The 24812-nt window shown below is 38.4% G+C and overlaps 1 protein-coding gene across 4 annotated transcripts in view; it reads left to right on the top strand.

The window, feature by feature from the left end:
* Window positions 1-23778, top strand: part of ASB7 (ankyrin repeat and SOCS box containing 7) — a 38835-nt gene extending 15057 nt beyond the window's left edge. For all 4 annotated transcript variants that reach the window (XM_081839272.1, XM_081839269.1, XM_081839271.1 and 1 more), the window contains exons 5-6: window positions 5331-5936; window positions 19348-23778. In XM_081839272.1, coding sequence (XP_081695398.1) covers window positions 5331-5936; window positions 19348-19487 — 746 coding nt within the window. In that variant the 3' untranslated portion in view covers window positions 19488-23778. The remainder of the gene's footprint in view (window positions 1-5330; window positions 5937-19347) is intronic.
* Window positions 23779-24812: the final 1034 nt, after the last annotated feature.

Here is a 24812-nt window from a genome sequence, read left to right as displayed (position 1 = left end):
GAGGAAGCCTGTTATAAATGATCAAAATGCATAAAGAGTTGGCAAGTTTTAGCTTAAACTTCAAGTATTGCAAATTGTATGATCTTTTAAGGTCCAGTAGAATAAATTATGACCGTTTTTTATCTTTCCTGTGGTAAGTGTGGCCAGAAGATGGCAGTACAAGTGTTTGCAAAACAGATTTAGAACTGCAATGAATTTACTCCCAAAAATTACTGTGTGAGTCTTGATGTCTAATAATCTCCACCTGTATGCAAATATTCATCAGAATATTTCATAGCTTCGATATCCAAATTTTTTTTATTTCACTATTCGATATCTGCCAGTTTATATTAGCTGTATTTGATAGTTCCTAAAAATTATTTGACATTAGCCATACTTTGACAGCTGGTAGGCAGTAGTATGTTAAAGTGGTTTTTAGACTTTATGAAGGGAATCCTGTAGACAGTGATATCTGTGATACAGCTCTTGGACATTACAGAGCATTTTGTAGCATGTTCTAGGGTGGCTGCCTCATTCCCCCTTGGCTGTAAATTGCAGAGGAAAGATCAGTAGTGGTGGGCAAACACTGTCTTCCAGTGAAAGTTTCAAAATCACTGTACTCATAACAGTGTGCTGACAATGAGCATGCAGTAGTATTTAATATTAGATTTTGAAAAGCTGACGTAATAATTTATATTATTTATAACCTAAATAGGATTATAGCAGCATCACTTGTTATAATACTGTCTGTTAGCATGAGTTTTTAAGTTGTCATGCAGATGCTTTATCAGAAATAGTCTAATTTAAATAGATTGGCTTCTTCTATTCCTTCCAGTAGCTACTGAGTACTTACAGACTTTCTGGAATTGTTCGTTGGGCAGAGTGGTTTTTTGTTTGTGTTAAGAGCTAGTCTTAAAACTACTTGGTTTAACACCTGCACAAGATAATAACAGAGCAAGATAGTTACGCTAACAGTGTTGCCCTAAAGTAGGGTTGCCATATTTTCACCTGGCCACTGTTTCCAACTGCCGAATCCCGCCTATGTCCAGGAAATTCCGGACGTATGGCAGCCCTACCCTAAAGTTCTAGAGCCCTGTTAGATGATTGGGTAGAAAAATATATTTTTTTATTGGAAGCTTCACAGTAAAGCCAACCAAAAAAACTATGCTTGAACAGAACTTCAGGGACATGCAGGAAGAACATGAGATTAAGGTTTGGAGCAGCTGGGCTGACCTCAGGCTTGCTACACCCTTGGGAAAGCACTTGGTGAAAACTTCTTAATTCATTTCCCGGCCACCACAGTATTTACCCCTGTTTTTTCACCTCATTTTTTCCTCCTTTGCTTCCTCTGTTTGTCTTGAGAGAAACAAACCATCAGCACTGGTCTGCACTTAACCTATACAGGAAACCCCCCATTTATGCAGGGGTTACGTTCTGAGGCACCGTGCGCATACGGGAAGTCATGTATAATGGAAGCACCCATTGGAAAAGCCTGCAAACACCCTCTAAAGCTCTGGAAACCCTTTAAAAACCAGTTGTCCTACCAGACGGCTAGAAATGGTGGCACTCAGTCTTCCTCATCGCTGGAGGAGGACGATTTGCAAACAATGATGAGCAGTGTAGACTGGTATCCCCAAGTGCTTGGTTGTAGGTCAGATTCACTTGGTGGGGCTGATGGTGTATTGCAAAAGAACATGGGGGTGGGCAGCTGGCACTTTTGTCTCTTCAGCTGGTCCGCGCACGTTTGGGCAGCCTCCTGGTCCACAAATGCAACTTCAATATGGGTGCCAATATTCTTTAAATTAAAATGTCATTTGAAGTGGTCCAGCCAACCGCAGCTAGCTCAGAACTCCTTTGCAGGCTGCTTGAAGCGCACATGCAGCCTGAGAGTCTTCTTGTGCAAGGTGCTGCCATTAATGGGGATACACTAGCAGTTTATGTCCTCTAGACACAGGTTCAGTGCCTCATGTGCCTTCACCAGGGCCTCAGTGTTTGAAACTCCTATTGTTCTCGGCACATTTTGTGACTGGTAATTTAATTAGCGCGAGCAGTTTCTGAGCTCTGGGTGCAGTCCTGCGCCTAAGTTTTCAGATTAGAACTTCAAAGTGAAAGGAAAGGAGGACCTTTTTCTTCCACCCCACTTCCAGCTACTCTCTGAAGACTGGAGAAGAGACCCTCTTAAGAATATTAGGGGGGTGAGCGGGGGAAGGACTAGACCATGTGAAAAACGAACATAATATTTTAGCTGCAGTTCATTCATTTTCAGCTTTGTATTCTTGTGATTAAAAAAAGCACACCTAGACATTCTGTCGCTGCACCCATAACCTAGGTTTAAGTTGCCATTTAACTCCTAGCTTTCATATCTGTTTCTAACACTGGGCATGTAGCTGGGGACTACGTAGCATGTAGTTGGGGACTAGGGCAGTTGCATGTGTACATGCACTTGCTGCCCCTGATGCCAGATGGCCGGGGTATAAATAAATTATTATTATCCATCATTATTTTCTCCTGTACCTTAATGGCACATATTCTGGATTCATTCCTACCAAACTTGCGTGCCACAGCACACACACTCATGCCACTCTAGAAACAGTCCAGCACTTCCAATTTCTCCTCCAGCGTTGGCGATGCTGTGTTTAGGTGCCATATCAAAGAACAGCCTTAAAAAACTCCTCCAAAACTCCCAACACAATTGCCCTCTTCCAACCTCCTTTCTCAAACTCCAACTCTCCACAGGCCTCACTGGTAGGTGCAAGGGCTCTTGGGACTGCAAGTACAAAGGCCTGTGGGATTGCTAGGTGCTGTTTCTGCTCCTTTTCTGACTGTTTTGTGCCTCTTCTGAGGCTGTTTTAGCGATTTTTATAATTCACTCCCAGGTATGGCGTGATGCACATATGTATGGTGACACACACATATTGAATGTACATAAATGATGGGTTGCCTGTAGTTAGCCTCTGGCTTGTTTCCTTCTTAAGTGTAGCAGAGTTAGGAGCAGGGGAGAAGCAAAGCAGAGGTGTTTGGACAGTGTGCACAAGTTTGCACTGAATCTTAGTTTTTAAAGTGGTTTAAAGTTGTATTTTAGCCAGGCCAATGTTTTAAACTGTCCTTGCAAATATCTTATCTCAATCTTGTATGCAGATAATGCCAGTGTATGTATAAGCAAAACTACTCTTAGAAAGGTTGTGGGGGGGGGGATATGTGTGTTGTGTTGGAATATCAACTCTACACTGGTGGGTCTTTAAAGAATGAATCCAGATTTCTGGGGACAGAGGGAAATCTGTGGTATTGTTTTTTATTTGTTACCTTATTTTCTTTCTCCTATGGCTGGATGTTTACATGCCTGAAAAACCTTAATTTTGTGAAATGGCAAACCCAGATTATTTTCATTTTATAGAAAATGCTTTTATCAAGATGATCTGAAATAACATGTAGCTGACATACTTTGGAAATGCTGTGAACCACAGAGGGCATTCTTTCTTTACCTTATACAGCATTGTGTGTGCGCGCACACACACACACACACACACACACACACACACCGCAAAAAAATAGAAGCTCATCTTGCCAGACCACAATACATCTGCATCTTGGGCCAGCAGATGTTACTTCACATGCTTCTTTTTAAGACCAAGAAGCACAACGCAAAACAAAACACAGAACACAGAAACAAGCATGACATTTTAGAGTTGAAGGAGCTTTGATGCATAGAAATACCTTGAGCAGTTGGGTTTAGGTTTGTTTTTGACCAAGATGTGGAAACTGAGGAGGTGAATTGAGATGAAGCTTACTACAAGAACTCTGCATCCGTTAATTCATATTTCAAGCAAATATGAATTTCAGTGAATCTACTTCTAATTTGAGCTGTTGCATGAGCTGGATGGATAGTTGCTCTGTATGAGGCAGTTTCCTGTGTTCCCATTAAAAACATAAATCACAACAGCACTAAAAACAATTAAAAAGACCTGATTAAAATGATGCATGCATATTAACACCTTTTCTGAAAGCACATACTTCCCTTATAAAAACAAAATAAAGTGTATAGTGTGGAAGATCAGTGTTTTCCTTCCGCTGAAGTGTTCATTGTTCTACTGTAAGTAGGTTTAGCAATTAGAGTAGCGAAGTATCAGTTAGTTGGTGCAGCCCTGTCATAATAGTTAGACAGCAGAGCAGTAGCTTTTACATTTCCCCCCATCTTCGTCCTTTCCTGGTTTGGCTTGTGGGGGGGGGAACTTGCCATGGAGGAGTTAGGCTGGAAAAGGAGCCTGCTGCCAGGCAGAGTTAGGAGCAAAGACTTTTTCAAGAAAGGTATCAACTAGCACCTGTGGTTAAAACAAGCCATGACTTTGCATTGTATCATGTTGCCAGACAACAAATCATGGTTAGTCTGCTGAGCTGCATTCAGATGTCTTAACGAGCCACACTTTGGCTAAACAAGCTGCTGTTCAGCATTATGCGTGAACCAGGCTAATATGCAATAATGTTGAGTCTGTTCAAAAGGAATGTGAGTTCACCCGTTTGCTACTACGTTGTGTATTTTTGTGTGTTCTTACTGTAAACCATCCAGTGATCCTTGGGTGAAGGGTGGTATAGAAATTGAATAAATAAAAATAAAATTCACTTTTTCAAATAGACCCATGTTCCAAAATACAGCCTGCACCTGAGATTTTGGTTTATTATTTATTATTATTTATTCAACAGCCTCTGCCCTGGCTCTGCCAAACCACATCTTAAATTCTCTGAAGTTATAAAGCAACTTGTATTTTGAGGGTTACTACTGAATTGGAAAATTGCATACAGACAACAGTTGTGTGCCAATATTATCAAATTGTTTGGATCAGCTAAGACTAGAAAGCCATAAAGTAAAATTTTACATATTTTCTTTTTTTTAAAAAATAATATTTATTAAAGTTTCAACAATTACAGTTGAAACAATTAAATTCTTTTTTTCTCTTTTTTATATTGTGGTGTGTTGTTTGGTTTTTGTTTAATGTGGTAAATTTTACATATTTTCAATTGGTGAAAGTGAAAGAGAAAGACTAGCTCTTCCCCTAACTTTTTAGATCTTTCTCTCTGTCTGTCTATCTATCTATCTATCTATCTATCTATCTATCTATCTATCTATCTATCTATCTATCTATGTCATCTAGCTAGCTTTTATTAAGGTAAGTAAATAAAATGAACAGCTTACAGCATAATATAAGAACTAATTATTATCAATTGCAAGATGGTTGGGTAAGATGATTTTGTAGGACACCTTCCCAAGAATTGTAACAATGTATAGAAAAAAATTCAGATGCCTTTTTGTGTTCTCCTGATAATAGCTAACCCATTGCAATTTTGTTTACCTTTAGCTGATCCCACAGTGAAAGACTTAATTGGAGGCTTCACTGCTCTACATTACGCAGCTATGCACGGCCGAGCTCGGATTGCACGCCTAATGCTGGAATCAGACTACCGCGTTGATATCATTAATGCAAAAAGTAATGATGGCTGGACTCCTCTGCATGTGGCTGCTCACTACGGCAGAGACTCGTTTGTCCGTCTCCTGCTGGAATTCAAGGCTGAGGTTGATCCACTCAGTGACAAAGGTACTACACCACTTCAACTGGCTATTATCCGCGAAAGGTCCAGCTGTGTCAAAATACTCCTAGATCACAATGCCAACATTGACATTCAGAACGGCTTCCTGTTGCGCTATGCTGTGATCAAAAGCAATCATTCTTATTGCCGGATGTTCCTTCAGAGAGGGGCTGATACAAACTTGGGGCGCTTAGAAGACGGGCAGACGCCATTGCACTTGTCTGCTCTTAGGGATGATGTACTCTGTGCACAGATGTTATACAACTATGGTGCAGACACTAATACAAAGAACTATGAAGGACAGACTCCGCTGGCAGTTTCAATAAGTATTTCTGGAAGTAGCCGACCTTGTTTGGATTTCCTACAGGAAGTAACAAGTATGTATACTGGAAATCTTTAATCAAAGTCCTCCAATGGTCTTTGGGGGAAGTTGGTGGAAAAATGAGTTTCCTACTTAGCTGGTTATTACTTGAAAGTTTAGGCAGGCCCAGAGAATAACCACTATTTTCCCCTTCAGAATCATGCTTTTACTTCAACTTGTATACATTCCTCCTGAACTAACTTGGATTCAAATCCTGAAATTTTTTTGTCAGTCCTAGTCAATCAACAGTTCTGCATGTGGCAGGAAGGTAACAGAGAATGAAGGCTGAGAAGTGTAAAATACATTTTTCCAAGGTCTTTCTCTGGTTTACAAAGGAATGTTCAAAAACTGCCCCTTGCTCATAAATTATTTTTCACTTTTCTTTGTTCTTCATTAGAATGGGAGATGATACTGAATTATTTATCCCTTGGGACTGCGAAATGAGCCTGGTTATTGTGTTGACATCCTTTGGACCTCACAGTGATATTAACATGTGTATGTTGGTTCTTAAATTATAGATCTAAGCAATTCGTGGTTGATACTACTTACCACTAAGTATTATTTTCACCATCAGTCTTCTTCTCTTCTTCTTTGGTGATCAAACTTTACCAAACCAATTCTTTTTCCAGCAGTTGCCTGACACAATATTTCTTCTTGGTTTATGCTTATGATGCAGTGTTGACATGGTTAATCTGTACTGTTTTCCTTTGTCACTAAGCCCCCAACTTATGCACATTTAACTTGTGCACATTCAGCTTGATATGCATGGCAAAAAAATTAAGAAGGAGTAGAGTTTCGAGGAAAATGACTTTGGTAATCCCACCTGCCATTGAATCTGGTGTGTTTTGCCTATATGTGATTTTGGCTTTAGGCATGATCCCCAGAACGTAACCACTCAAGCTGCAGGCTTACTTTTGAAGTAAAATCTAGAGTATACAGAATAGAGCAGAGCCAGAGTTGTTCTTGTGACAAAACCATATTGTAACAATCAGCCTGTTACGTGTTCTCTGTATGATAATGATATCTCACCGTAGGTGGAACTTGTCAAATGTAGGTAGCGTGTAACAACCCATAGTTCCAATTCTGTTTAGTAGCAATCACTTGTCTTATCTCTAGTTATTGCTGAGATGTGGGTAAGACTAACTCAGCTGTATCTGAGGCTCCTACATTCAAGAAGTGTGTGGTATGTGTATGGGGTTTGATTGCTGAATAAGCTCGAGGAGGCATGCCATAGGTATGTAAATTATCTGCTCACTGAATTTGTACTTCCTTTGAAATTACAGAGGGATTAATTTTAACATACAGGTTTAGTAACAGGTGTAATACTAAACTTTGCATCAGCATTATATAAATGAAGTTTGGGCTTTTGTTCATTCTCCCTCACGTCGCTATACCAATTTCTATTCTCTCTAGTTTACAGAAACCATTAATTTATCATCATTTAAAAAACAACAACAACAACGCAGATCTTTAAAGCATTTCCTTATTTTTAAAAAAATTGTCACAGAAAACTAATCCTTTCCTTTAAAACAAATAGACAGGTTACTACCATTTGCATTGTCAGTGTTTTCCTGGACTTGTAGTTTTCCTTCATTTTTCCTTCACCCAGTTTTCTTTGCATATAACAATGCATTCATATCCTAGTTACTTTGTATCCAGGCACTTTCTCTGCAGAGTTTTTCTTCCAGCTTACTCTCCTCCTACCCTAGCAACTTCCTGCTTAGCACCCTCCTCTGTGTGTCATGTGGGAATTTGGGATTGGTTTTTTTCTTGAACACTTAAACGTTTTTTTTTAAATTGTGCTTAACTTTGCATATGTTCAGATTTTTGAACATTAAGGCTGCAGTCCTAAACACCTAGATTGAATTTTGCTCCAATAGACTCCGTCGAACTGACTTCCGACTAAGGTATGTTGGATTGCCCTTCACCACTATAGTTAAGTAATTTTTAGTAGCACTGTTCCTATCAATGTCTCTTTTTAAAAACTTCTCGGTCTCCTTAACCCTACAGTGTAATTTTGATCTTTTTCAGTGTCCTTCATGGATTGTACATGGATCCTATACTGTCTTTTTCTTTTCATCACGTCCCTTCTATTGTCATAATCATTTAACCTTTTAAACATGTTCAGTGCTGTAGGCATGTATTCTCTTGATTTTGGTTGTATGACTTCTTCATCAAAATGTAACGCCACACTAGCACTGGCTAAGATTTGTGGAATGGCTGAACTGAAAGATCTCTGTGCTGATTTTCTTCTGAGCCTATCCCTTCTAAGGCTTGCTTTGCTCACGTTCTGCTTGGCATACCTTCAGCACTACCCTTGTACAATCCTTTGAATACTTAAGCATTGAATAAGCAGCCACACTGGCCTCCTCCCTACACCTGTTGTTTTTCTCTTTCTCTTTCTCTTTCCCAGTGCATCCATGTGTAGCACACCCAGTGATCCTTGGGGATGGCCTTGGGCCTCTCTTGGCCACGTTGGTCCTATGGCATACCCTCCTTAAATGCTTTTGACTTGGCAGGAATGTGACCTTGAACTGTGGTAATGCCTCTTGCTTCCTGGATAAAGGGTGGAAAGGGTTGTGCATGTGTGCTGACTTTAGCATGCCTGCAATGTAGGCAACTGTACAAAGGAAAGTCACATCCATTGCTTGGCCCACTCTTGCCTTTGGTCCCGTTCACCATGCAGCCCTTGGGATGAAAATGGTTCCTTGCCCCTGATTTAGGCCTTATTCCCAAGATTTACTGCATTTGCCTCTGCCTCTGGGATGCCATTTGACAAGTTTGTATTTTACTTTAGCTAACTAAGTCAAGACCGCAGGGAGAGTACTCCCATCCCAAAAAGTCAGTACAGGAAGTGTCCATTAGTAAGTGGATTGAGCCACTTCCAGCTTTTTTGGCAAACTTGCGACAGGCTTATGAAAAGCCAAGGTGCAAACTCATTCTTATTTTTGTAAAGGGAGTGGTTAGTTGAGTTGCAGCACTTCCTTAAGCGAAAACCTCCAATGTGTGGAAAGCAAATACTTTCAGCTTGAGAGAAGGCTCTTCAATGTTGATACACACCAAGCCCCAACGTGAAAAGGTCTTTGTCAGCTGTAGCCATGATGGTAGCGCTGTATTTTATATTATGTGATAGTGTCTGAATGCATCCCTCTGCCCATTTCACTCTAGGTTGGCTTTGACAGTTTGACTAGGTGGTAATAACTGTTTGTGGCAACAAAGTATAAAGCTGTAGTTACGAGGTTTATTACTGTGTTGCAGTAGTCTAAGCAAAAGGCACATTACTGCTCTAAGGAGCTTCCATTGATCGAAGGGGGCCAGGCAGCTTTAAGGCTGGATGCTTGGAATGTGGTTTCCTTGATAATCATAATCAGAGAGGACACTTAAACAAGTTAGTCTTCTCAAGGGAGATTATTTAATTACATTTTGTATCTTTTATACTACTGTACTCCCTTTGTTAAATTGAAAGATTTGTGGATTGAAAAGTAATTTGAAAGCCTTTTAGATCCCCCTTTCTTTAGACACCTACAACTGAAATGAATCTAAATTTTCTTTGCCAAAATTTGGAAAAGTGTGTTCGGTGTTTTTAAGTCGTGCAGTGGCTTCCACCCCTACGTAATTTGAATCCTTTGAAATTGAGAACTTCATGGAATGTAGTTGTGGTCAATGGGGCAATTTTCCTGCATCAGCATCTTTCAATGTGTAGGAAAATATTCTATAACTTAATACGAAGTTTTAAAATCCTTTACTTCAATTAATGGTTGTAAACTTCCTCTGCTTTCCAAGTCAGGTTGTAGCTGATGGCTTAGTTCATCCTCTTGCAGAGATGTTGTTTTTATGGAACTAATGTTATAGTGCATGTGATATTGTAGACTCTTCATGCAGTACTAATCTCCCCTTGTTAGGCAGCTGATAGTCAAATGCCAGTTTTAAAATAAATAGTGTTTTATGAGACGGGGGCAGGCTTTTATGTATGTTGGAGATGGATCAGACTCTTTCAGAGAAGAGACATCCTAGGTTCTTTTGGGCATGGAAAATAGGAGGCTAAACTTTCAAAGGGTTATGTAGCATCTGAGGTGGGTGACTGTTAGTCAAAGCAAACTCCCTGGCTATCATATTCCAAGCACATTTTCAAAGCATGCATGTTTGCCTCAAGAACATAACTGGGCTTTTTGTTCAGGTAGGTGCTTTGATATTGCCGTATGTTTTGTGTGTTTATCCCCAACAATCCCTTTATTCAAACCCCCCCAAAGTACTCTGTTTCAGGGAGGTTGGGCTGGCTTTGGGCATTGCAATACAGTATAAAAGTGAAATATCCAGTGTACTAATTGTAAATGGAGCTAAGCTAGAACATATGCTGAAGTCTTGCTGATTTAAATAATGCATTTGTAAGTGTACCACCATGTATAATTGCACACTGTGTGCAGCAAGTTTGAACACCATGAGCATGAGCCGGACTTCTATTGGGCTTGATCTACAAAGTGAAATAAGCTTTCAGCAAAAAAAGAGAACTTGCGACAAACGGCTGTTATCTCAGGATTTTGGAGTTTAGTTTCAACCACTTTTATATTCTACTTTTACTGATGCTGGGGTTGGGGTGGATTTCTTACATTCCTATTGAATCTGCATACAGTTGCTGTTGCCTGCCGCTGTGTTAGGCAACAGTATTATCAGTCTGTATACCGAAAAGGTGTTATGAACCTGTATCTTGAGGCTTTTAAAAGAGCTGGAGTTTAATTGCAGCATTTTCAGGTCACCAAACAATGAATGGGTGAGTGGTAGTTATCCCTTCAGTTTTGCAAGCAGATTTAACATAAATATAAATGGGTAGGCAGTTATTCAATTTCTTACCCGCCCTTTACTGCAAGTTCCCAGGGCGAGTTACAACAATAATATATACAATTATAAAACAAAATAGTTACAGCCATAAACAAAAGTGTAAACAATTACAAACAATTCCATATATAAAAATAGAACAGACATTTAAAAGCAGTTCCATAAATAAAAACCATTGAAGTTTATTCCAGTGCAGATGCAAGACTGCACATGAAGCTATAGGAACCCTGCATGTGAATGTCTCAGGCTTTAAATGATCATCAAACTGTATTTTTAGTATTTGATTGTAATGTGCACTCTGTTAAAATCATGAAGTGGGGAGAGTGGAAGCAACACTACTTCGAAACCAAAAATAGCAATAGGTCATTTGACTGCTATAAGGCAACAGTGCATTTTGTAGGGGTGTGAATTGCTTCTTTTACCTCACTCTCCACTTGTTATAAATCACAGAGGCAATCAAAATAATGACAATTTCCTTTTCCTTAAAACAGCTTTCTGGGACTGGTGCCCATTTATGATGGCGTTTTAACTTGCAGATTTCACCTGAATTATCTAATGAAAGAAGTTTTGGTTGTTGTATGTATTTTTGAAGCAGATATAAATCAGTTTAACTTTAATTTCACACCTATCCCCCCCTTTTTTTGGCTTAATATTACTGTTTTGGAGCCTTTTACACAGTAGATGGTAACATCAAATATAGTTCATTGCTACCTTGAAATTTATTATTAACGAAATTAATGAGTACCTATACTAGCTAGACAAAACATGGCATATATCTAACTCACATTTGAAATAATGTTCTCCATAGATTCTGTGCTTTGTGGGTGTGGGGCGGGGAAGGGAAATGTTTCTTATGGGTGGGGGGGAGCTATGATCTCACATTCCTTTTGAGAAACCAATTAAAACATTTTTTGAAAGAAGAATAGTGGTGGGTAGAGGGGGGGAGTCTGCTCTTTTCCAGCTATGTGGAATTATATTGCATTTTAGATTGTTACTTTTTTGTGGGGGGGGGACGAAAACAAAAAGACAAAGCACTTCTTTGCCTTCAGTGGAAACGTTGGGTCTTTGTGGGCATCCAAATGATCAGTGCAAAATTTTGCAGTGATGGAAAGTTCTTTTTAATCTATGCTAAGTATAAGAAATGTTATACTGGAGAAAGAACCTCATTGTTTCTGGTCTCAAACTATCATTTAAAACCAGGCTTTGGTATGCATTTGAAATGGAGGGTTAAACACTAGCTTTCTCCCATTGAGGTAACTCTTCTGGGAGAGAGAATTTTTTTCTCTTATAAAGATCTGTTATATCATTGGCCACAAGAATCTAAAGCAAGCTACAGGAGGTAGATTTTTTTGGGCAAGTAGAGCAATTATTATTATTTTTTTAAATTGACACTCTTGCACAACTAAAATGATTTCACCAATCAGCAATCAATCAAGGAAAACTAGAGAAGGAGAAATATACCAGCATATGAAAGTACATAATTGCTCTGATTTGATACTCTTGATTCATTCGTATTTTAATTTTAGACCAGTTTATCTTTTGACAATGATGATTTTATTCCTCATATAGACCGCAGACAGAAAACCAAATTTTGTGCTTCTGGTCTAGTTTGCAGGTCAGTTGCTGCTCTTGTGATCCTGTAATGGGACTGTTGCTGATCTGGGGAACGACTTGTGTGCTATTGAAAAGCCTAGAATGACTAAAGTTGTGATGGTATGTCAATAGGCCCTGCTCACTAATCTATCAGTGCATCAAATCAGGCCAGCAGCATGGGGGAGCAGGACCTTATAGCTTATAGCTATTTATATTTTAATATATCTTGGAGGTTTGGTATCGTACGTATTTCATTTTTTGATTGCTGCAGTTCAGCATTTGGAAAAAGTAACTTTAAATGCTTTAAATACAATACTGCTTGGTATCAGTTTTCCACAACTTAGAAGTTGTCCCGTCCCCCCTTTTCAGGCTGCTAGAAACAAGATTTTGAAAAGTATTCCATGTCCCTAGTATGGGAATGGATTTTCAGAGCAGGGCAGGTGTTCGCTTACAACAATATGATGACTACTTTGAAAATCTAGCTGCCAGATAGGCTTGAAAATCACAGCAGGTTTCGTTGCCTGTGGTGAACAAAAAAATGTGTATTTAGGCCAGGCTGGAAAATGTTACAAAAAGTTGTTAAGGATGGGAGCTTTTGGGTCTTTTAAAAAAAAGATATGTCTGCTTCTATAAGAAACTTTGTGGTCTAGTAACTTCTGTAGACTACAAATTGCCATATATTACAAGTATAAGGATAATATTAAGGGTGCTAGGTAACTGAATCTCAAAGGCACTACGAACTTATTAATGGCTGAATTGTAGACTCTAATTAAAATATTTAGGTCTTTGGGCTGTTGTCTTAGTCCTGTGCCTGCCTTCCTGTTTGTGATGGAGTTTTTTGTCATTGGGTTTGTTTTTTTTAACTTTCCCATTGCCGTATCTGCTTCATTAAAACAACAAACAACCCACCCATCCCCTGATACTTCAAATGATAACATGTCTGTGCTTGCTGTCAGATGAAATATGCTAGAAAATACACTGTTAACATATACCTGTTAGACTGTTCACTCGTAGGAATCAGCTTCTTTCTGGAGAATGGCCAGATTTGGTTAACACAGCAGGAGAAGTTAACGTTTCTAAAGGGTTCCCCTAAGCAGGTCTTAAATTGCTGAGGTTTCAACTCTCACTGTCCTTTCCCACAACAGAAAAATGTTCAAAGGTGGCTGCCATTAAGATTATTTTAAAAATGCTTCTTGTGGTAACATAATATGCAAACTTACTTTTAAAGTCAAGTGAAGCTTATGGTTGTAACTCATTCTTTTATTTCATTTATAAAGAATGCAGAATAATATCAAAACCACTTAATGGAAAAATCACAACACTGTTGATTTCTGTGTTCTGGAATCTCTTGGTTTTATCTCTGATGAGTGAATATGCAGGCTGAGGGGTGACTCATAAGGTCATTTTTAGCACAAATTCATGTTTTCTTAAGCCTTTGTAATATAAGGCTAGCTGTGCAGCTGTGCATTGTGGCCCCATTACATGCATAAAGAAAGCAGTGCTCAGATTGGAGTCCCAGTGCTTTCAGGAAAGAAATTTCTACGCTTGTTGTTCAACTTCTATTGGATATATAATATGTGCAATATGTTCTCCAGTATATTGTCTAATGATCAGGTCTAGAAGTATGAATCTACTATATTTCATTTTTTATGTTCTGTTCTTCCTCCAACAAATTTGGGGTCATGCACCAGGTTCCTCCCTTTCCCTTCAACCACACAGCCGCCATATGAGGTAGGTTGAGCTGGGAATTGAAGCTGAATCTCCCTGGTTATAGCCTGTCACTGACCACTACATCAAGGCAGTTTTATTAATTACCACAGAAATTTGCAGAGACTATTTTCTACCCGGATGTGACCTCACTCATGAAACTCCAACTGCTTCGTCATATATATACACTGTCATGAAAGAGTTGGCTGTGGGTTCCCATGGCATATAAACACAGCTAATTTGACACAGGTACTCCTGTATTCTGGGAGAATGTAAATTCAAAGACTTCACACACTTCTCACATGGAAGTAATGTTTGTATAGAGAATTGGGCTTCCTTGGGAAGAGTCTTAAGAGAGGAGTTAACTTGTGGGGAGGTGAGTAGAAACAAATATTTGTATGAATGGAAAGTAATTTAATTAGATTTCTCAGTCACTGTTCCCTCTCTTGAGATTTTATTTTGCGTTTGTCAGACACCATCCAGTTTTGCCGGAACTCATATGTAGAACATATCAACAGCAGTACAAGGAGACGACTTACCCCAGAGGGTAGCCACAAATTCTCCATCCCCATAATTGCCATGGGGGTGGACCATCAAGATCCCAAATAAATGGTTCACCCTCCTCACCCAGAGGAGGGGATTCACCACAGGCTCGCCCTGCTACAGCCAGATACGACAATTCACAAATTGGTCCCTCTTCCTCCTTGAGGATGGAGCCCTAGCCTCTTCCCCCAAATGGGGTTAGGGATGGAGGAAACACCTTGCCCAGTGAAAGATGGGAGAAATAAATAAATTAGGAGACTGTTAGCGATTGCATCAGCATTTCAGTTCCCTTTCCCCGCCTTAGTTTCCAAAACAAATCTTTAGATCACAGTGTTTTCTGTCTTACTTTTTTGTTTCCTTTAGCTAAAATTAAAATTGCATAACATTAGGAATAAACATTAATACACTGGAAAAGGCTAACAAAACAATTGCGAGATCATACCAAAAATGATGAATAATGGCTTACAACATATCTAAACTTATATTCCCAGAAGGTCATTAAATCTATTTTTTATCAAATGGAGTTTCACAAATTTGATTCTCAGAATCACAAATAAAATTAAGTTTTAACATTATAGAATTTGGAATATGGCTATGAAACCAGTCCCACAGTAGTGAAGAATTTCACCACATACTCACAAAAGAGGGAGAAAATGCAGGTGAAGAACTTCACAAAAGCTGGTCAGGTTCAGCATAGCACTTACTATAACACATTGAAAAATGTGGCAAACACACATACCTTTTACAAAGCTTATGTAATACAGTATAACCAGTGCAATCCCAGATCTTTCCTCCTTTCCCCCCTCCTGCCCCTTCTGAATAAACCCCATTACAAATATTTTGCCATAGTTTTTAATCTAGCTTTTTAGGGTATTTAGATTTTTGACAGATACGCTTTGGATTATGTTTGTAATGAATGGGTCGCATTTAAATTGATAGTATCTCAGAGGGTAATATGTAATGGTAGAAGCAAGTGATGGCATTAACTAAAATAATTATATCTTTTCGAGGTACTAAATGTATATTAAGAGATTTGATTTTCTGTGGCTTGTTTTGTTCTAACAGTTTCTTATCTAGTAATAAAAGCTTATCTAATTTTCACATACAGTCTTCCATCTGACTACTGTATTTACAAGCATCCAGTTATAATGCTACTGGGGCATCATCTATATATAAAAAAAATTAAACTAACCAACATAAATATTAATTTGAATTTATGAAAAAAACCAAATCTCTTAATATACATGTAGTACCTCGAAAAGATATAATTGTTTTAGTGCCATTACTTGCTTCTACATTACATATTACCTTCTTGAGAGATACTATCAATTTAAATACGACCCATTTATTGCAAACATAATCCAAAGTGTATCTGTCCAAAAATCTAAATACTCTACTTCTATTTAATAAAGCTGACTGAAAATCCGGTAAAATTTTATTTCTCCTTCTGATAAATGCTTTGTCCGTTGTAACTAAGAATTACAGTTGCTACTTTCACTTTACAGCTGATAAATTGAAATATTTCTGATTTAGTCATCTCTCAATTTACGAGTTTATTTTATTTATTTAAGTAACTTTTTTAAAAAAGCCCAAACTTCAAAAGTAGCTTACATAATAGAACATCAAACAATATACAAAAAGATGACAGCCCAGCATTTTAAATAATTTCTGAAATGGAAGAAATTTAGGAACAGTGTTAATCAAGGAAAGTAATTCATAAAACCACAGTTATAAGGGGGAAAGCAGCAATTTTGTAAGACAAGTATTTGGTAAGGGCTATAGCTCAGAGGAAGAGCATCTCTTTTACATATGGAAAGTCTTTCGTTCAATCCTTGGCATCTTGAGATTGGACTCAGAATGTTCCTAGTCTGAAACCCTGGAGAACAGCTGCTGGTCAGTGTAGACAATACTGTACTGAACTTGATGGGCTGGAGGTCTGTCTCTGCATCAGGCAGTTTCCTATGTGTTAAGCCCAAATGCTCTCCTAAAGTTCCATATTTTAACCAACCACATAAAATCAAAGTATTGGAGTCTGACAGATCGCACTTGATAGGATGTTCCACATGGTGGGTGCCAGTTTGGAAAAGGCCCTGCTCATGATAGCTGCCCATTATGCCTCATGAGGGGAGAACTTTGGAATGAGGACTCATATGTTGAATTGGGCACATTGAAAGGAACATATGGAATTTCCACTGTATATTTACATTGCAGTTATGCATAATCATATAAAATCATAAGCTGATCTCTTATTTAAATCTAAAACTCTAAAATTATTGAATATATCAAATATTTTAATCTCAACCATTTTTCAGTTTGAGCACATCCTAATGCTCTTTGCTAATGCACTTGAGGAACAATATCCCCAAAATCATTCTCTCTTTGAACTAAACTATCCAATTTATCACCAAGTTCTTTAAAGCTGTTTACATAAACATGTACTTTATTCATTGATGTTTTTAATCTTTTTTGACACTCTTAGGTTTCTCAGTATATTCTTTCAGTTCTTGTGTTTATCTTCTGAAAGTTTGAATTCCTTCATTAAATATTTTTTTCCCTTTCCTCAAGAGACTATATTGGGATCTCTTACCCAATTAATTTTCTCAGGAATTTTTGGAGTCATATCCACAAATCAACTTTGAATCATTCACTCCCCAATATATTAGCAGGATAATCTGAACTGTAAATCTTTCATTTCATCCATCCCACAGACAGAATCATTATCATATCAATTTGTTTCAGAATTCTTTTTCAAATAATCATATTTCAATACCGCTCAGTCATATCTCGCATAATATATATTGTGCATCTCCCGTATACAAGAAAATTGTAGAAAATGAAGTGCATAATGTTGCATCAATGCTGGGCAGTTTGTAAACTATAAACATTTTCCAGCTAAATACTATATTTCACTATCCCTTACATACTATAATTTATATTGCAACAAACCAGTATAAAAAAGAACATTGAAATTCCAAATCCTTATTAGTTGAGAAAATAACAGTCACAAAATCAAATTGGAATTTAGTATGCAGTAATGTTTTCGACATGCATTTCCGAATAGGGTCGTGGTAATATTGGTTAACGTTCCAAATAGTCAGAATTCTCAGATTTTGCTGAACAGTGTTATGAAATGGTCGCACCTTTTGATGATCTAAGTCACTTGTACTGGTGAGGTGGCCTCCAGCCATATACAGGTGTACAAAATACACACCTGGAAGTGAGTTGCTGTGGCTGGTCTGTGTTGGAAATGGAACTTGTTAGCTGCCCTCTCCCCCCTGGAAAAGGTGGGCAGGCTCACCTGACAGCAGCTACAGTTTTCGGAGTACCCAGCTTGACAGTTCTCAGCTTCTGTCTCTTTGAAGTAGTATTGCATTCACTGAACTTGAGCCCCTGGGATAGGGTGGGTTATAAGTGTTTGCTTAAATCAGGCTTTTCAACTGTTGCCTGTACCAAAGGAACAGACAGCTGCTGCCTATGCTTCTAGAATAAAACTTACTAATAAGAGCCTTCATTAAATTTGATGGTTCAAACATGTGCCATCATTGGAAGCAGACAGAGAAGGGTTAATGGAGTTAGTTTTGATACCATTGTATTTCTGAATGTGCTGGCTTTGGAAGTCTTTTAATTGTCATGTCTAATCTCCCTTTTAATCTTTCCAAACTTGGCAGAGGTTCTGCACTTAGTATTACCTCTTAATCATCATTAGGTAGAGCTTGATTTGTTGCCTTCTTCACTTGTATTGCTTTTGCCCGATTACTAATAACATTTTACATTTGCCAAATGAAGGTTCACTGGTGTTGGTCTATAATCCTCCCCTCCCCTCCCTTTTTCATTCAAATGCAACCAAGAATGAATAAGTTCTCTAGACACCAAGAGCCAATAGATGTGGCAACTGGTGCTTAACACTGGAAATGTCCATTGTTAGCACATTCCCAGGAAATGCTCTTCAGCTTATCAGGGGGAAATGTCAAGACGCTTAATAATCAGCTCTTAAGGAATTCTGCCCTACGTGTGGATTGTCTGCCAACCCCCTTCCATTTTATTCAGGAGATCTGTTGCAGATTTGGATGTGAGATGTTTTTCTATAGGCTACAGTCAATGTTCAACTTTCGATGTACACTTGTGAATGCTGATGTGACAATCCGATTCAAATGTTGTGAATGTCTGAACACTATTGAGAGAATACTGTTTGAAAATTTCCTGAACTGTTAGCAATCACAGTAGTATGTCCAGAAAAGGAGAAAATCTCATTCTCTCTCTCCTTCTCCCCCCCCCCCCCGCAATATTCATGAAATCTTTCTGGGATTTTCAGGTTTCGCCTTTAAATACCATAAATTTATGTGAATATAAAATCATGCACTAGTGGTTTAAAGCAAATGTCTATATGGTTAAGTTTGAGTTGGCAATACTTTCTTTTTTTATGTCTGTGCATCTCATTCTGCAGTTAGCTTAAAATTTGTTCTTGGGCAACTCTGGAAGGGAGCAACTGAGTGTTAGAGCATAGTAATAGTTGGCATGCAAAAGGTTCAGGGTTCATTCTGGCATCCTTAAAAGGCTATTGGGTAGCAAGGTTGGGAAAGACTTCTGCTTGAGACCTGCTGCTAATTGTTTCTAACTTGGATAGTTTAGCTGAAACCTGACATTTAGCTGTTCTGCTTTGTAGTGCTTGTGAGAGTTTCTGCTTGTTTGTTTCAGCTTTCAGCTTTCAATTACCTTTTAATGATGGCATATTCTTTTTATCTTCTTTTCAGGGCAGCCACGGAACTTACAAGATCTATGCCGAATTAAAATCCGCCAGTGTATAGGCCTTCAAAACCTCAAACTACTTGACGAACTACCAATTGCCAAGGTTATGAAAGACTACTTAAAACACAAATTTGACGATATCTGACATTTTTGCAAAAACGTTGGACGATAAGCAAGATTAGTTTATATTCCAGATACCTTTCAAAGGCTGGCCACCTTGCACAACGTATATCCTATGCAATTTCTGATTTTTTGTTTTCCCCGAGAAGTCAGAAGGCAGGTATACAATTTCTTTGGGAGGGGGGTGTTTTATACCAAATGCTAGAAGGTCTTACTTTTTTATTATTTCTTGGTCCAAGTTTACAAGATCCAAGCTCTCTATACAACTTTACGATTGTAGTCTGGTTTCCCCAACCCCTCTCCACAGGGGTGAGTATCTTATTTTTTTTATTTTTAAAAAACTTAAACTTGCAGCTTTGAAATGAAGACAGAATGTCAGTTGTTCAAAGGGATCCTTCCCCTACCCCAATGTAGCATGTGTAATACTGTGAGATGGCTGAGTGAATGCTAAACAAAGTAAAAGTAGGAGACTTAAGGAAGTAATCCACAACACACTACTGTTGTATAGCCTCTGTTCCATGGGGAATCCCAGGCAGGACCCTCTGAAATGTAGGATCTACATAGCAGCAGTGCTTACTGGATTAAGCCCACTAGCATTGTTCCCGTGCCAAGGACCAATATGGGTATCCGCTTATTCCTCATAAGGAGTCCTGACAATTGACTGTTTTCCATATGGTCACTATTTTCTACCCATAAGGTGCTTTTCTCAGAATCATGGCTCAGGCTTGTAACTAGGGTGTTCAGAGTTTACTATAAACACGATAGCTCTTTGGAAACATTGCCACCTTCATTGTTTTTTTCTTTTCTTCCTTTTTCTTAAAACCCCCCCAAGTTGGATCTTTAACATAATAATTGTAGTTCAGATGTCCATATGTCTTATCCTTCCTTTGATGCCAGTATGTTCGCTGCTGTTTGTAATTAGGTTTTACACTGCTCAGATGCCTCTGTGGTCTCTCTGTATTTCTTTTTTATAAAAACATTAACGGAAAACTAATCTAATTTCAAAGCCGATGCATCCTGTTTCTCATATGCAATAATTTCCCCCCCGATTTATATTTTCTCCATCACACATGTGATTCACACACATTCCTACCCTGGTCTCAATATGATGTTCGTTACTTATTGGAATTGCTGCTTGCTTATTGGGATATATATATAGATATTTTTGTTACCCCTCCCAAATTTCAAAGGCATCTAGTTTGGACTGTTGTGGCTCACTTCTTCCTCCCCTCACCCCCATGCAAGAGGTTAATCTTCTTAAAACCAGAATCTGGCCTATCAGTTGGGTTTCCATATTTTTAAAAGGGCTCCATATCCTGAAACCTGTTGTGTTTTCAGCTTGCTTGATGTTAATTAGGACTTTGGGCTGATTCACCAAACCCTAATTTGTTCTTATGGGCTGTGGTGTAAACACAGCATCTCAAAATACCTTTGCTGACATGCAGATCTGTGTAAAATTTACCATAAATCTGTAGGTCACAGATCTAAAGGGGAACCTTGTGTGAACAATTTAGTTCCATAAGTATGTTGAAGCATAAATAATTGGCCATACCCATAGAAAACTTAGCCACAGCACCTGGACCTTTTTTATTTTGAAGATTCTCTATATAACCCCACTGTAATGAGACTTTCTCACTCGGAAGATGATAAGTTTCTGAGCACAAATCTAAATCTGCAAGAACCCAGCCTGTGCTTTTTAGGCTGAAACTGGCACGTTTAATTATTGCACAGGTTACGGATAAAGCCTACAGTTTGATAGGAGTTGAGATTGCAAAGGAAATGAGTTTATAAAAGTTATCCTCTCTATGTCAGTGGCTTTAGCATCCTGAGCTTTGGGATTCCATCTGAGATTCAACATAGATTGCACTTGGGGAACATTATTAGTTCTCTCTGCAGTTTCCAATCACTTTCCCACCACTTGTTTCTTAAAGGGGAACAGAAGTCAGTAATTTAGGATCACTAGAGCTATGTAATCGATGGTACATGACTGCAGCATTAATTTCCATTCTCATAAGCATCAATCCTGTTGCTGTCAATCAATTACAAGGAAATGACAACTTTTTGCTCAGCAAGCACTGACTTAAAGTGCAAGGTATTTCCTCCCAACACACATACCTCCCCCCCCCTTATCAAGATTCTACTTCAGAGGAATGTATGTTGTTTGTTTTAAAAAATGGAATTTTAGTGGCCAACTAGTACATCATTCTATTCTATTCTATTTAGTTTGCCCTTAATTGGAACAGCATTCAAGCTACGTATACTTCATCAGATGGTCTTTAGTGAATACAAGGGTTTTGCAAGTCTGGACAACAAGGTCCCTGTTTCTTGTGATAAGGAGCTAGGAGCAACTCGTCTGTTTTGATCTTCAAGGAAATGTTCACAAAAGCCTCCCAATCTCTTCTAATTTTTATGTTCTTTGGTATCTTAAGACCCCAGTCCAGTTTACTGGAGATTCAGGCTTTGATCAGTTTGGTTGACTTTCTTAAAGTGATGGTGCATTCTTACCAGCCTAGTAGTCTTTACTGGTTCAGGGATCAATTGTAAGGTGAATTTTATTCTGTCTTGCTGCTGTGACTTCAAAAAATATATATAAAATGTATTGCTGATAACAAAAGTGCTATTTAATGAAATGTATAATTCCATTTATTTATTTGTTTGAGGTTTGTTTTCGTGTCTCTCCCCCTGCCCCAATGTTTTAATAATTGACACACTTTGAATGAAGTACATCTTAGGCCATAAAGTAAAATTCCCTTAACCCTACTGTGTTATCCATTATTTCAGTAAAGCCATTTGACTAGCTGAAGGCAAAGTGGGGAGGGCAACCTTCGGTCCCAGTTCCTAAGAAAATCAAGCCTTTGACTTATTAACTCGGTAGCTGGTCATCTTTCTTTTTAATGTACAGGAGATTCCATAGCATATGCACCATGTTGAATTGGAGCCAAAGGGCAGAATGTGCATTGTGCATATCTCCATGCAAGCCCAACTCAATTAGGGGTTATACAGCCTGAAAAATTTGTACCTCTTTGAGCAAACATAACTTGTTTTTGAGAAGAGAATCAGAATGAAATGATGTTGATGTATTTTGGTTTTACCACTAAAAAATGATGGAAGCTTTTCCATTAAATGTTTTGGCTTAAATTCCAAAAAAAAGGAAAAAAGATAAGAGCATTTATCCCACTTCTTTAATATTAAACATTTTTATATAGCTTTTTTTAAAAAACAAAACACAAATTGGCAAACACACCAAAGAAATGGACAAGATGAAGATCATTAGCAAACCACAAACCTCATTCTTTTAAAAACAAAACCAGAGTTTTGTAAATATTTCTGTTTATAAATGTACAGCAGAGTAAGAGTCTGTTTTTTAGATTATTTAATTACCATATTTCTAATCTATTTACAATATTAGAGACCATATTTGTAAATTCCCAAGGCTTCTGTTTCATTTTTCATTTTTTACTTATTTCATTATTCATATTAGGAACAATCTGTCCTCATAGGGACAGCATGAAGACACAGCATTTTGTATTTGTTGGTGTTTGGTACTTCATACACACAAAGATGCCCAGTGTAGGAGTAACTGTGGCTCCCTGCAAGTGTTGATTTGCAAATTAGAAGCCAGCTACATGAACAAGTTTTTCCTTCTCTAAGCACAAACTCTCTTCCACTACCCCCATTCAGTTTAATGCTATATCTGCACCAGTGCTAACCAGGATTCCCCTTGTCTGTGTCAGATCCTGGTTAAGATGGCAACCTTATTTTAGCATTAACCACAGTGCAGGTGCAATGTTTCAACCATAGTTAAAGCTGACACTGGACAATGAGAAGGAAATAATCCCTGATAGAGAAGGAGTGAGAAGGACCCACATTCCTTAAGCAAAGCCATGTTTACAAATCATGGCTTACCTTACAGAGAGCCAGCATTTCGTTTGCACCAGCCTCAAGTGACTGAGAATATAGTCCCCTGGGGACGTTGCCTACAGAAGAACACTTGAAGCAAATTGGTGGTTCTTGTCTGTGGCAAGCTCCGGTTTCTTTCAGCGGAGCCTGAGATGGAGACCTTTGTTGTGGATTTTATGTCAGGTTTTAATGAAGGGTGGGCTAATGAAACCTGAAATCCCAGTCTAACTCAATACGGTCAGTTTGTTGCAAATTTCACTGTGAGAAGGATGATGTACCATTTTGCCCGCCATTCTTATCTTCCATGCAGTTCTTTCTGTGTTAGCAGCATCGTAACATATTTTGTTCTTCCTTTTGTAATGTAAGGTTTTGCGTTGGGTCATTTTGAATTAAAATAATTACCAAATTCTTTTAAATCTGCTTCATTTCTTTTTTAAAAAAAAACATTCAAAAGTTTTTATTCTTTATATTGCAACGGTTGGGGAGGGTTGCCTCAGTAGCTGCCTTCTGTAAATATTGTACTTGAAGTATGACCTTCAATTTCTGGACTTAGATCTTTCCCTGGCTGTTGAAATTGTCTACTTCTCAGACCTGGAATTTAGTGATAGTCTCGGGGGGGGGGGGCTAGGATGGATGGTTTTAAACCATAGTAATTTAGATCAGCAATTTAAATTACCAAGAAGAAAGTCTATGTCAAGTAATCAATTAAAATCCAAATTCTCCATTTATTATTATATACTGTCTAAATAAAATATCACACCAAGGTTCCTGTTACCATAAAAAAATGACCTAGAACTTTCAGATGGTACACTATACATTTCCTAAGTGTGGTGTAAAAGAAAAAAGAAAAAGCTTATTTTTAGATTAAATTTACTCTTTGTTAATGGGAAGAACTGGATGACTGTAGCACTGTTATAGCACTGCATCACTGTAAATGTATTTAATGAAAATAAACACATGTGGGGCATATAACTGCCCTACCCACCCCCCACCACAAAACATCAATCTCATTCAGACACAAGGACAGGTGGTCCTTAGTGGAGACAGACCATGAGATGGAAAGTGAATGTCAATGGTTTTTGGCTGATGCTTGGTTATAAATTGGGATACAGGCTGCCCAAGTACAGCCTCGCGGACATGCTCAACTGTCCTGCAACCCTCCATCACAGCAATTAGGCTTGGTAAGGTGCCTGGAGCAATGAGACTGTTTTTCAAGCTGAATTGCTTCCAGAGTGGGGAGATCTTTGTGTATCTTTCAGCTGGGGTAGGACGTATGATAGTCATGCCCTGCAGTCTCTGTGAGGATCTCCCCTTCCTCCTCGCAATTAGAATTGGGGAAAACTCAAATGTTTTTTCAAGCCTAATATGGGGGGGGTATTTGTGGTGTGATAAGTTGTGATGTGTATGAATGGAAGTGTGTGTTATATGTGTATGAGAGTGGGTTGCCCCA

The sequence above is a fragment of the Podarcis erhardii genome, assembly GCF_964252035.2.
Source record: "Podarcis erhardii genome assembly, chromosome: 14".
NCBI classification, from domain to species: Eukaryota; Metazoa; Chordata; class Lepidosauria; order Squamata; family Lacertidae; genus Podarcis; species Podarcis erhardii.
Note: the sequence above shows the minus strand (reverse complement) of the source record. Positions and strands in the feature narration are given on the sequence as shown.